A 14,523-nucleotide genomic window follows, 5' to 3' on the forward strand; every position below is an offset into this window, starting at 1 on the left:
CTCCCTGACGTCCTCTGACTCTCTGTCTCTACCAGCTTCGACAGCTTCGCCCGAAGAGTCAAGCTGAGGAAATAGACTTTCAGTTCACGGCTGTAACGTTACTGTTACATTAACGTTACCGTACAGCGACAAAGTCTGATCCCAGCAAACTTTCTGTTGTTGTCGTTAAGCTTGCTGATCTGGCAGAGAGTCACTGGCGGTTCGGGATCAGATCATGGGGATCGGACCTCCGGTGCTGGGTCTAATGTTATAATGTTCGCTGCTGCCGCTGCAGCTAGCTAGCAGGTGTAACCTAACCTGTGACCTGGGTCCCCGGTTCGCTCTATGTTCGCCGGTGCTGACTGACTCTGGTCCGTCTGCAGAGCTAGCGTTACCCGCTCTAGCAAAGCTGGGAATCAGACCAATCTGCTGCGCTCGTGTTTTATTCATATTTTCTTTTCTTTGCAGAATATGAAAGAAAATGGCATTTTTTCATTTCTGTTTTCTAGTGATTTAATTTTTTGTTATATGAAATAGGAAATGAAAATCGAAGCATGTTTAAAATGTTCACATTCCCTTTTGACAAGGAAAAGGAAAAAACGCCTCGTATTTCAATTTCAAATTTTGTATTTTAAAACGAAAATCAAATAGCCATTAGTTTTTTTTGTTTTTTAATATCTGTTAATGAAATGAAAATCGAATGACCAAAACATACACTGACCGGATTTCCTGAGGATGGATAACAAGGATCTGCACACACAAGAATACAAAAATAAACATGTTACACTCTTTTCAATACTCCTTTTTATTTTTATAGTCTATATTCACTTCACACTTCACTGGGACATTGCTGCAAATACAGTTGCTTATCAGCAAGGCGAGAGGGCATGAGACGGGAGGCTCCAGGTTGCAGCCATAGAATGAATTTTTTTCTTTGCCTATAATCTGCATTTATTTTATAGATAAACATATATTTTTAAATATTTTATTCATTTGTATGATTGCCGTTACTGTTTAGTTATAAAAACACCAAACATATCAAGTATTTTGATGATAGTCTGCATTTATCTTACTGTTTAGTTAAAAAACACCAAATATATTTTAAAGTATTTCATTCATTAGCATGATAGTCGACGCAAACCTTTACTTTGAAAAGTAGAAGCTCGGATTTTATTCCAGACCCGAGCTTTTATTTTGAAAAGCAGAAGCTCGGGGACGGCACGAGGCGGGACGCTCCAGGCTGCAGCCATACAGTCTTGTAACTTGGTCCAGTCGGAACACGAGAAAAAAGGGTTCTAGGAACGTTATGTTCCAAGAACTGTAAAAATCCCTCCGGTCGGAAAGTGGCAGTGCATAGACTTTATATTAACAGTCTATGGTTGGGAATTTGTAAATAACGCGTTAAAGAAAATCAGGTGGGCGGGAGTCACGTGAGCTGCGGTCATGTGAGCTGCGGTCATGTGACTTTCTGAGATTATTGTTCCTTCTGAAATTTTAAAATCGGCTGCTCCGGTCCCCCCGAGCCCACTGCGGAGAGACAGACAGATAAACAGGAGACAGACAGACAGACAGGCAGGTGAGAGAGTTTCTGAATCTTTTTACTTTGTTTCTGTGTGTTAGCAGTTAGTAGCTAGCCTGAGCAAACCCACCTCCGGGTTCTGAACATGAACATAAAGTGGTCTCAGCGGGTTTTAAATGGAACTGTAAACGTTTAGACTTCCTGTTGTTAAAGGAGAGTGTTTGTTTTCAACTTGAAGCTTTCTGTAGTTGAACCAGTGACGTATTAAACGGTTGTAAACGTTCAGTCTCGTGTTGTCTGCCGGACTCCGTTCAGTAAGAACTGAATTAAATGTATATCTCTCCACTGTGCTGAAGATCTTTGTTAACTAAACGCATGTTGAACTCGTTCTGAATCGGAATCTTTCCAGGATGAATTCGGCTGACAGAAAAATCAACCACAAACACTACTTCCGTTCAACATCACGTGTTTGTCTCGTTCCTTGCTATTGTAACGTCAGCGAATCTGCGGTTATGTTCGCCAAACTTAATCCAAGATTACAGTATTATAACAATATTATAACGTATTTTCTCACTTAATCTATGGAGTATTAGACTCACTAAATTAGTCTGACAGAGAAACAGCTACCGTTCTAACCGAGGATTTCCTATACACGCCAAACTCTATTCAACAATACTCTCATTTAATATTGATTTCTTCCCTGTGTTAAAATGATCACTTTATCAATCCAGACTGAGACATATTATGAATCAGTAACTTGTTGTGATTAATTCGGCCCGCAGACAACCAGTTTTAAGATATTCCTGTTGTTCTGGTTTCTGTCCCTGTAGCGCCCCCTGGTGTCTGAAGGAACCAGAGAGGATTTAATGAGACCGAAACCAGCTGGAAAGGTGAATAAACTCTGATGTGTCCGTCTGCTGCCTGTGTTCTCCACCAAATCTAATTAAAAAATACCACATTTTAACCTTTATTCTCTAACCATGGATTTAAAAAATAATCAAGAAATCAATCAGAAAGGAGTTTATTGCCTTAGTGATTAGTGCATACACAAACATAAAAGAAATGCATTTGAATACAGAAACAGAAACTACAATAGGCAGGGTTTCCCCTACCATCATCATGTTTAGTTGCCAACGTTTTAGACACATTAATGATATTAATGCTCCAAAATGATTTCAAACCGCTTATATATATTTTTTATTTTAATTGAACAACATTTTCTTGAGGGAGGAACCCTAAACCCTCTGTAAGTGGTTTTAAGCACTTTTTGGCGTATGTGACATCGTACATTATGTCACATTATGAATTAAAAGTTAACATTTGAGTCAAGAAACAGATTTCATTTCTATTTTTATATGCTCTCGCTGTTAAAGCTCCCGTGTGTAACGTGTTTAGTTGTTCATTATCAAAATCAGTGTTGTCCTTTTTCATGAATATTTACCTCCACCATCAATTCAGAGTATTCCTATTGGCTGGAATTTACCATTTCCATTCACATGAACTGGGGTAGACGCTCCATATTCATGCTCCATCTTGAAAAACGTGTGTGTGTGTGGACATAGTGCTCCGTGTGTGTGTGTGTGTGTGTGTGTGTGTGTGTGTGTGTGTGTAAGGGACATTCTGCTGTGAGGGACATACTGCTCCGTGTGTGTGTGTGTAAGGGACATACAGGACATACTGCGCCGTGTGTGTGTGTGTGTGTGTGTGTGTGTAAGGGACATCGAGGACATACTGCTCCTCCTTTCATGTTGTCTCTGTCACATGATGAACTCCCAGCTGCTGCTAATGCTGCTAACGGGTATCGTAGCTTCCTGAAGAAGGAAACATGGAGGACCACACGTATTCAAAATCCAAATTTCAGGAACAGGAGTCTTCTTCTTCGCCCAGAAAAATAAAAAGGAGATTGAAAAGAGGAAGAGAGTGTCTTCTTGAAGCATGAAGGCCACCGTAGCTGTGATACCTACTCTGAACTGCGTGGAGCGAGAGAGTTGATGATATATGATCTCAACGCTAGATGGGAGACACTCCTACACATTGGACCTTTTAAACGGCATCTCCGGGGCAACCATGTCTCATTTAGTTCACAATTTCCTCCTCTGGCCGCCAGAAGACGAGACGTCCTGTTGATGATGTCACTTCCTGTTGTGTTCAAGATGCAGCACAATTATGTTTTTATCAATGTTTTTGTTGACTTTTTTTCCGATGTTTTTTAGCTTTTGCGTTCCGGATGCAGCGGTATTGTCTTCCTGTCCCCCCTGCTGGGTGATGATGTCACTTCCTGTTGTGTTTCAGATGCAGCGGCTGGTGTTGTGTGTCTTCCTTTCCTCCCTGCTGGGCGGGGACGGACGCGGGGACGGAGGCGGCGTTGCAGCGTCTCCGTCTGCAGACGAGGTGACCTACCTGCCCGGTCTGCAGAAACAGCCCAGTTTCCGACATTACTCGGGGTACCTGAACGTAGCCGACGGAAAACACCTGCACTACTGGTCAGTCCCTCAGACTCACTAACCCAAACTACCCTGTGTGTTGTGTTCAGGTTCATGATACCCTGCGTGTTGTGTTCAGGGTCATGTTGACCTGTGTGTTGTGTTCAGTGTCATGTTACCCTGTGTGTTGTTTGTGTTACCCTGCGAGTTGTGTTCAGGGTCATGTTACCCTGCGAGTTGTGTTCAGGTTCATGTTGACCTGCGTGTTGTGTTCAGGTTCATCTTGACCTGCGTGTTGTGTTCAGGGTCATCTTGACCTGCGTGTTGTGTTCAGGGTCATGTTGACCTGCGTGTTGTGTTCAGGGTCATGTTGACCTGCGTGTTGTGTTCAGGGTCATGTTGACCTGCGTGTTGTGTTCAGGTTCATCTTGACCTGTGTTCAGGGTCATGTTGACCTGCGTGTTGTGTTCAGGTTCATGTTGACCTGCGTGTTGTGTTCAGGTTCATCTTGACCTGCGTGTTGTGTTCAGGGTCATGTTGACCTGCGTGTTGTGTTCAGGGTCATGTTGACCTGCGTGTTGTGTTCAGGTTCGTGTTACCCTGCATGTTGTGTTCATGTTGACCTGCGATTTGTGTTCAGGTTCGTGTTACCCTGCGTGTTGTGTTCATGTTGACCTGCGTGTTGTGTTCAGGGTCATGTTAACCTGCGTGTTGTGTTCAGGGTCATGATACCCTGCATGTTGTGTTCGTGTTAATCTGTGTGTTGTGTTCAAAGTCATGTTACCCTGCGCGTTGTGTTCAGGGTCATGTTACCCTGTGCGTTGTGTTCAGGGTCATGGTGACCTGCGTGTTGTGTTCAAAGTCATGTTACCCTGCGCGTTGTGTTCAGTGTCATGTTACCCTGTGTGTTGTTTGTGTTACCCTGCGAGTTGTGTTCAGGGTCATGTTGACCCTGCGTGTTGTGTTCAGGGTTCATGTTGACCTGCGTGTTGTGTTCAGGTTCATCTTGACCTGTGTTCAGGGTCATGTTGACCTGCGTGTTGTGTTCAGTATCATCTTGACCCTGTGTTCAGGGTCATGTTGACCTGCGTGTTGTGTTCAGGGTCATGTTAACCTGCGTGTTGTGTTCAGGGTCATGTTGACCTGCGTGTTGTGTTCAGGGTCATGTTAACCTGCGTGTTGTGTTCAGGTTCATGTTAACCTGCGTGTTGTGTTCATGTTGACCTGCGTGTTGTGTTCAGGGTCATGTTGACCTGCGTGTTGTGTTCAGGGTCACGTTACCCTGTGTTCAGGGTCATGTTGACCTGCGTGTTGTGTTCTGGGTCATGTTACCCTGCATGTTGTGTTCATGTTGACCTGCGTGTTGTGTTCAGGGTCATGTTAACCTGCGTGTTGTGTTCAGGGTCATCTTAACCTGTGCGTTGTGTTCAGGTTCATCTTAACCTGTGCGTTGTGTTCAGGTTCATGATACCCTGCGTGTTGTGTTCAGGTTCATGTTGACCTGCGCGTTGTGTTCAGTGTCATGTCACCCTGCGTGTTGTGTTCAGTTTCATCTTGACCTGTGTGTTGTGTTCAGGGTCATGTTGACCTGCGAGTTGTGTTCATGTTGACCTGCGTGTTGTGTTCAGGTTCATCTTGACCTGCGTGTTGTGTTCAGGTTCATGTTGACCTGCGTGTTGTGTTCAGGGTCATGTTGACCTGTGTTCAGGGTCATGTTGACCTGCGTGTTGTGTTCAGGGTCATGTTAACCTGCGTGTTGTGTTCAGGTTCATGTTACCCTGCGTGTTGTGTTCAGGGTCATGTTAACCTGTGTGTTGTGTTCAGGTTCGTGGAGTCCCAGCAGAGGCCGGCCTCTGACCCGGTGGTGCTGTGGCTGAACGGGGGCCCTGGCTGCAGCTCTCTGGATGGACTGCTGACGGAGCACGGACCCTTCCTGGTAGGTCGCCTCGCTGTGATGTCACTGTGATGTCACAGCTGACCTGCTGACCTCTGATTTGTTGTTTCAGATCCAAGATGACGGCTCGTCGCTGCAGTACAACCCGTACTCCTGGAACAAGGTCAGTTACTCCAGACGCCTCATTGGTTAAAGGGAAACTCTTTTTTTCTTCAACCTGGACCCTTTTTCCATGTTTCTGAGTCTGAGTGAGTGATGGGAACAACAATCTTTCATCACCAAAATCACCATCACCAAACCCACCAGACTCCATGTAAATAATCAGTACTTTTATCATGGTAAAACACACTTCATTCAAAGTGGACAGAAACGAAATCGAACTACCAAAAGCCGTCTTGGTTCATCTTTCCACTGTTCCAACAATCACCACTCTGGTTTGGTTGAAATAAACCCTTAATTCACCCATTTACATGTGGAGATATGCTGGCTCTATACACGCTAAAAGTCCTGATTATTTACATGGAGTCTGGTGGGTTTGGTGATGGTGATTTCGGGGCTGTTTCATGTTAAACTAAAAGGATCTTACTCTTTAACATGAAGGTGTAGCTCTGTAGGGATCCATCCCATAATGTTGTCAGACACTCAGACAGTAGTGCATGAGAACATATGCTCCAGATTAAGTAAACCTGTATTTATTTGTGATGAAGCTGTTTGTGTGTTTGGGAGCAGATTGCCAACGTGCTGTACCTGGAGTCTCCCGCCGGCGTTGGCTTCTCTTACTCCGATGATAAGAACTACACCACCAATGACACCGAGGTCAGTGACATGCTGAAACTGGCTCCTGATTGGCTCACAGTTCGCCGTGGTAATGTTTGTTGTTTCTGTCCTCAGGTGTCGATGAACAACTACCTGGCTCTGAAGGAGTTCTTCCGTCTGTTCCCCGAGTTCAGCGAGAACCAGCTGTTCCTGACCGGAGAGAGTTACGCAGGAATCTACATCCCGACGCTCGCCGAGAGGGTGATGGAGGACGCCAGTCTCAACCTGCAGGTACAGCTAACACGTTAACGCTGCAGGGACAGGCTAACACGCTAACGTTACAGGCTAACACACAGGTACATGCTAACACTAACCCTACACGCTCGCCGACAGGGTGATGGAAGACGCCAGCCTCAACCTGCAGGTAAAAGGTCCTTGCCCGAAATTTTCATCTGGATTTATTTCTTATCTGTCTTACAAAAAAATTGCCACGTACAGAAACCTTCCACACTGGGTCTGATGCATACTAACTAATCAGTTGTGTAAAATGTGACGCTGCTGTCGCTCTGACACTCTCTTTCTCCCTCTCTTCATCTCTGGCTTTGGTCTGTTGACATTAACGTTCCCTCTCTGCCTGTCTCACACTAGCCCTCTACGATGCTAACATTAGCCCCTGCGATGCTAACACTAGCCCCTGCAATGCTAACATTAGCGAGGTGTGATGTAATGTGTTCCAGGGCGTGGCGGTGGGAAACGGCATGTCAAGCTATGAGATGAACGATAACTCTCTGGTGTTCTTCGCCTACTACCACGGCCTGCTGGGCAGCCGGCTCTGGAGCCAGCTGCAGACCTTCTGCTGCTCAGACGGGAAGTGCAACTTCTACGACAACCAGGATCAGAACTGCTCCATCAGCGTGAGTCACAAATATACTGGGTGTATACTTGGTCTATACTTGGGTGTATGCTGGGTCTGTATTTGGGTCTATGCTGGGTGTATACTGGGTTAATAGTGGGTCTATACTTGGGTGTATGCTGGGTCTATTCTTGGGTATATATTTGGGTGTATGCTGGGTCTATGCTGGGTATATACTTGGGTGTATGCTGGGTCTATTCTTGGGTATATATTTGGGTGTATGCTGGGTCTATGCTGGGTATATACTGGGTCTACATTTGGGTCTATGCTGGGTGTATGCTTGGTCTAGCCTGGGTTATACTGGGTCTATACTGGGTTAATAGTGGGTCTATACTTGGGTGTATGCTGGGTCTATAATTGTGTGTGAGCCTTTGAGTACCTTTATAAAAGTGTGTGTTCTGCAGCTGTCTGAAGTTCAGCACATCGTCTACGCTTCAGGACTCAACATGTATAACCTGTATGCTCCCTGTCCCGGTGGAGTCGGCAGAACCAGGTAACCTCTGACATCATCACACTGTCAGTCCAGTGTGACCTCAGAGGTTGACTTCCTGTTTCCTGTTTGTGTTTGTCAGTGAGGAAGGAGGCGAGCTGGTGAGCAGAGACCTGGGGAACTGGTTCATCAACCATAAGTCCACTCAGCTCTGGAACCAGGTCAGTCGGATAATAACAGCCAAAACGTAGGCAAAAAGTGCCAAAAATGTTGAATAAATGTTGGAAAAAGCAATGAAAACTAGAACTGCAAGCAGTTATGACGGGGCCCAAGCAACCCACGCCAGTCGCCCCCGACGCCCTGGGGAGCGTGCGAAAGCGGAACCCAAAGCCGGGTGGCGGGGAGGCAAATGTCGGTAAATATCGAGAGGTGCGAGCCGCGACATCTGCGCTACGTCGCCGTTGCAAACGTAGCTGTCAACAGTTCACCTCCATTGCATATACAGACTACCTTTAACAATGATATACGGATAGGATTGGAGATGAAAGTTTAACGGACACGTTACCGCGATCAGCTTCGTGGGAAATTAAGAATCAATGCCACCGACATAACCAATCACACTATGACAGAATCTCCACTTAGCACCAACTGCAATGTTTAATTGTAAATGAATGGAGCCTACTGGCAGTCTGGCACACGGGGGTGCTCAGTATTTTCATCTATGAATGGTGTTTAATTTTGGATTGAAAAAGTGAGAGAAAAGAGTTGCATTTGTCCACTGTGAAGGTTGTAGAAACTTTGTCAGGTGGCTTAAGAAGTTTATTGTAAAAAACCAAAGGAGCACGCAAAAGCTAAAACCAAAACGTAACATAGGAGGCAAACGTCAGTAAATATTGAAAAGTGTGAGCTGCAAGGTCTGTGGTACATTCCAATTGCAAATATGTCATTAACATTGAGTAAAAGGGCCAAGAGATATTGCAATTGCAATTTTCCCATTTAAATGCATTGAGTTATTGGCCAAAACAAATAAACGTTGATTATAGCGCCCCCTAAAGGCCGATCTTCGCCAAATTTGGTACAGAGCATCGTAGTGGGATGTTGAACAAGGATCTCAGTTCTTTGCTGATAAGATTTAATTTGGCCGAGATATGATATGATACGTGTGTGGTAGCTAGCTAGGAAAATGTGTTTGGTCGTGAAATGCGCATACTTTAACGTAGCAAAATTCTTTGAGTAACTTTTGGTCACGTCCATCTGGAGATGCTACGTATAAGGTTTCGTTCTGATCCGTCGCACGGCCTAGGACGAGTTCGGAAAAGTTGGTATTGCGCGACATTGCGAAAAAACTTTTGAGCGGAAATGGGCGTGGCCTATATCATGTAAACGCCCTGTGGCCCTACATGGTACCCATCAAATTTTGTAAAAATCGGATGAGCGGTTCATGAAATTTAAACTTTTTGTACTTGTAGCGCCCCCTAGTGACCAATTTTCGTAAAACGCAAAAAAATGGCATTTATTTTGGACGAGATATGGCAAAGTTGGTGAAAACTTTTTGTCCGGCCCATCTGGAGATGCTACCTGCAAAATGTCGTGCCAATCGGTCGCACGGTCTAGGAGGAGATCGAAAAAGTAGGTTTTTGAAAAATGGCGATTTTTCATGCATAAAAGTCTAGGCGGAAGAGGGCGTGGCCTATATCACGTGATTCAGTTGGATCCAGGGAACGTGTGGATGTATGGTTTCTGAATGTACGGTGTACGGTGTGGGAGTTATAGAGGCAAACGCGTTTTTTCTGCTATAGCGCCACCTAGTGGTGGAAGTGGGTGAATTGTTGCGCCTGAGGTCCTTGCGGAGTTCCGGACCAGTCCTGAAAATGGCAACCCCCCAACATGTACGGTTTAGGCTGTAGTCGGAGTTTTAGGCGGAGAAGAATAATGGAAAAAAATAATGTATGATTAATCAGTAGAAAAACAATAGGGTTCCACAGCCCTGTTGTGTGAACGGCGTAGCTTTGCTACCGCTGGTTCTTCCAGACTCGGGCTTGGACCCCTAATAAAGCCTCTTGTGTGTTTTTGATGTTGTGATTGTGAGGGTAACTACGGTCTGTTTCGGAAGATCCTCCCGCTGTACAAAGTGAAGTCCCCTCCCCCCCCCCCTTGGAATATTACGAGAAATAAGTCTTTCATTTTTAAAAAGTTGGACACCGGGTGGGCGTGGTTTATGCCAGCTACCAGGGGGCGGGGCTTATGCTCCAGATGTTTTGGCTTCCCTTGTCTCTTTATAACACCGGTTCTCTTGTGGTTCTGTAGAAGTTGCGAGCTGTGTCTCTGCAGCGGTCGGTGCGTCTGGACCCGCCCTGCACTAACTCCACCCCCGCCAAGCTCTACCTGAACAACCCGTACGTCAGAGCGGCACTACACATCAGCCGCGATGCCCTGGACTGGGCCATCTGCAGGTAACACACCCCAACACATCTGGAAACACTCTGCGTACCTTAACATGCTGCGTAGCCTCTCACGTCCAGCTCTGTCTCCAGGGTGTTGCTACCCGATATGAGTCGAGTGCAGATGTGAGTTGTGCATGCGTCACTTTGCGACAATGACCAGATTTCACGCAGATGTGTTCTGCTGTTAGCCACAGAATAATGAGATAGATACATTACGTAGCAGTAATTTATTATTTAGCGTAAGGCATGACATTGTCACGGCACGATCCCTGATGTCAGCTGTAGATTAGAGGCTGAAGTAGCCTCCAAGAACCTGCTAACGAGAGACTTCTGGAATGTCAATACAATAAAAATGGACCTAATAACGAAGTTGGTTCACTGCTGGCTACAAGTTAGCAACCAGACACAACAAAGGCTGTCACTTGAATGGCGTTTTGAGCTAACGTTAGCAATCAAACAATCATAGATAGCTAAAACGTTTGCTGGATCCGGATCTCTTGGCGTTATGCCGTAAACCGTTTAAATCTGAGCATGCACAACTCACATCTGCACTCGACTCCCATCGGGTAGTGACAGGGGTTTGCTTTTAGCTCAGTCTGACTTATGCAACAGACAAACATCATTCTCTGCAGTTACCGGGGAGCCATTTCTTTTCTTGCATTTTTTTATTTAGATTATTTTTTTTACTCAGTAACAGATTTTAAAATGTAGCAATGTACAATACTTCAAACAAAACCTACTGAAGTAAAAGTACAGATTACGTACTACTTTAAAAGTATAAGTACACAAAATTACTGTTACAGTAACATTATTGTAATTAGATACTTAGTGCATGTAAACGTAGTCAGTGTAAAGTTTAATGTCATTCAGACATTTGAATAAAGTTTGTAAACAGAATACAGAGAGAAGATGAAACAGCACCCCCCCCCCCCAGCTGACTGTTAACTGGGTCTATCGGTCTCTCTCTGTGTCTGTCTCTCTGTGTCTCTCTGTCCCTGTGTTTTGCAGCTCTGAGGTGAATCTGAACTATGGTCGTCTGTACCTGGACGTCAGGAAACAGTACCAGAAGCTGCTTTCTGCTCTGGTCAGTGAACGCAACACTACACCAGACTTCATCCACACGTTCAGCGTTTTTAATCCTGATTTAATAAAACGTTTTAGCAGGCAAATGTTTGGACACAGCAATGTTTTTTATTCTGAACTGTAATGAGTGTATTCTCCTGTCATGTCATTTCATTTCATTTCATATATTTTTATAAGGACAGCAAACATTAATCAACACTATGTAAATGTGTTAGAGAGAGCAGAGCGTACGGGTTTAAATGTTCAGACTGAAGACAAGCAGACGCCGTGAAAACAGAACCAGAAACCCAGTGTGTCCTTGCTGACGGTGTTTCTCTGTGCAGAAGTACCGGGTCCTGGTGTATAACGGGGACGTGGACATGGCCTGCAACTTCATGGGGGACGAGTGGTTTGTTGAGTCTCTGCAGCAGCAGGTAACTTCATCTCCAACGTATGGAGTCCTTTTCTTCACTCACTTTGCATTTTGTAAATTGATAAAAAAAAGTATTATTGGTTATACTTGAAAGCATTCTTAGTTTACAGCATTTTTCTTATTCATTATCCTCAGGATATCGTAACGCTACTTATGTCACAATACGATATTATTGCGATCCTAAACATATTGTAATATTCAAGGGTATATTGCAATTTATTCTACTTCGTTTAAGAATGCTTGATTGTGATTGGCTGGGAGGAGGGCATGAACCCGGCAGGTCGCCCGCTGACTGAGCACAGCGGCATCAAATAGTAGATCAATACGCTGCTTGTATTTTTTTCTATCACAGAAATGTCAAACATGAGGTCCATTGTAAAAATAAACCTTGTTTAAAAAAGTTTCTAAAATGTGTCGGAAATCTATCGGAGGGTCAGTCCATACGTAGTTTCACCAGCGAGATACAACGTAGCAACTACGTTATGAAACTAACGTTAGTGATCAGATGCAGCCTTGTGTGGTTGCTATAGAAACTAATTAACGTTGGCTACAGTTGAGCTAACGTTATTCTAAACATTAGTGTTTTAAAAATGGACAAATTCATTGTCAATTAGAATATATTTGGAGGAGGGAAGACATTTGAGGACTGGTTAAAGAGTGACGAGGACGACGGAACAACGACAGAGAAAGACCAGGTCCAGGGTCCCCGTTAACGAGATCTGACAGATGAGGAGCTCTACCATTGAAGACGGGGCCCTTGAATCAAACACCAAAAAGGCGACTGCCTTTGCTATCGAGGTTTTCACCGAGTGGACGAGCCACCAGAAGGACAGACTGACAGTGACATCTGACCCCGACTGGTTGCTATAGAAGCTAATTAGCTACAGCTGAGCTAACGTTATTCACCGTAGCTCTAAAGGGGACTACTTTTTGAGGGAGATGAACATACATTTCATATCAGAGTATACATTTCATAAGCATGCAATACGAATAAGAAAAAGCATAATTATTAAAGTATTTGAATTGTTTTATTATGTTGGCAAGCAAGAAGTAGAATAAACGGGATCATCAGCGAGAGGCAGGGCAGTAAACAGTTTGATATGCCCGGCTTGTGGAAGGTTACCGCCGTCGTTTATATATATATATATATATTTATATATATAAATAAAATCTCTATCTCTAAACCCCCCTAGGTGGGTTAGGGTTAGTACATAATATATATGTGCTGATATGCTGATTTCAGTTAATAACGGTGTTTCCTCTGTCAGGTGGCAGTGCAGCGGCGTGCGTGGCTCTACGGCGATGAAGACGGTCAGCAGGTCGGAGGATTCGTCAAAGAGTTCGACAACATCGCCTTCCTCACCGTGAAGGTAACGGATGACCCTCAGTGATGATGTCATCTCTGTGGCTGCATCTCATAACCCTTAAATTGGAAACCTCGGTGCTCGGTGATCCCTCCTGACCGAGGAGTCGAGGAGCTATCAGATAAACGACATGAGATACAGCCCGTGTGTCTGATTTTATGGAATAGTCTGTGTGTGCTACTTATAGAGGATCTTTGTCTTGTCTGTGTTCCTGCAGGGTTCTGGTCACATGGTCCCGTCAGATAAACCAATCGCAGCCTTCGCCATGTTCTCCAGATTCCTCCAGAGGAAACCCTACTGACCCTCTCAGGCCGCCGTACTCACTGCCAGCCAATCAGCACTGCCCTGCTCCGTGTTGCCTGGCCACCACGCTACTGTTGCAGGAAATTAATCGTCTCAACCTCAGCCAATCATGCCGCTCCCCCTCCCGGTCGATTCCACCGGTAACCCGTTGCCGTGGAAACGAGCACTGCCGCCAGTCCGTCATGTTTTGAATGTGAAACTTTGTCTTTTGGTGATTTTAAAGGGAAAATAAAGTTTTATCTTTAACTTGACACTTTTGGTTTTAGTTCAACTTCATCTGATCATTCAGATAATATCTCAGATTATAATATACAGTAAATAAATGTGTGTGTATATATATATATATATATATATATATATATATATATATATATATATATATTAGGGCGCAGATTAATCCATTCCATATTGACGTTTGCATACAGACAAAAATCTGGCTCCACTGATATGTCTGCTCTTCTCTCTGCTGCTCTGAAACAGACCATACAGGAAACACAAACCCCGCTGCATGTGACGCTAGTTAACACTATACTCAACAGAAGCTAACGTTAGCCTACCGCTAGCTAGTTAACACTATACTCAACAGCAGCTAACGTTAGCCTACCGCTAGCTAGTTAACACTATACTCAACAGCAGCTAACGTTAGCCTACCGCTAGCTAGTTAACACTATACTCAACAGCAGCTAACGTTAGCCTACCGCTAGCTAGTAGCTGATTAAACAGGGTTAAATGCTGACAGCTAACACTAAACGGTGTAAAGTGTGACTGTGTTTTACTGTAGAGGATTCAACACCGGGATGTAACAATCTGCAGCTGCCGTCGGAGAAACAACACAGACGGTGCGTTCAATGAAACTGGTAAACTACAGACTCGTGGTGCATTTGAAGTTATTGTAAATGTCCTTTTCCATCTGGTTGTTGTTTTTGTCGTTCAACAGCAATTTACTAGTGAAATAAGTTATTGTTATAGTGATTACATTATTATTAATCATTTAATGTTGACC

General features: G+C 44.4%; 1 protein-coding gene across 3 annotated transcripts; it reads left to right on the forward strand.

Annotated features, from left to right (window-relative positions):
- Window positions 1–1,203: 1,203 nt before the first annotated feature.
- Window positions 1,204–13,771, forward strand: ctsa (cathepsin A). Of its 3 annotated transcripts, none has more exons than XM_078249534.1 (15): window positions 1,204–1,551; window positions 2,329–2,388; window positions 3,791–3,981; window positions 5,746–5,857; window positions 5,928–5,978; window positions 6,545–6,631; window positions 6,707–6,862; window positions 7,309–7,485; window positions 7,889–7,977; window positions 8,057–8,135; window positions 10,222–10,367; window positions 11,367–11,442; window positions 11,765–11,854; window positions 13,122–13,223; window positions 13,435–13,771. In XM_078249534.1, exons 2-15 carry the CDS (start codon window positions 2,365–2,367, stop codon window positions 13,516–13,518), a joined length of 1,464 nt encoding a protein of 487 aa, XP_078105660.1. In that variant the 5' UTR covers window positions 1,204–1,551; window positions 2,329–2,364; the 3' UTR covers window positions 13,519–13,771. The 3 variants fall into 3 exon arrangements, with proteins under 3 accessions (XP_078105660.1, XP_078105659.1, XP_078105661.1); XM_078249533.1 differs by having other exon boundaries at window positions 1,205–1,555; XM_078249535.1 differs by lacking the exon at window positions 2,329–2,388 and having other exon boundaries at window positions 1,205–1,555.
- The last annotated feature ends 752 nt before the right edge of the window (window positions 13,772–14,523 follow it).

Source organism: Sander vitreus, chromosome 4, assembly GCF_031162955.1.
Source record: "Sander vitreus isolate 19-12246 chromosome 4, sanVit1, whole genome shotgun sequence".
In the NCBI taxonomy this organism is placed as follows: Eukaryota; Metazoa; Chordata; class Actinopteri; order Perciformes; family Percidae; genus Sander; species Sander vitreus.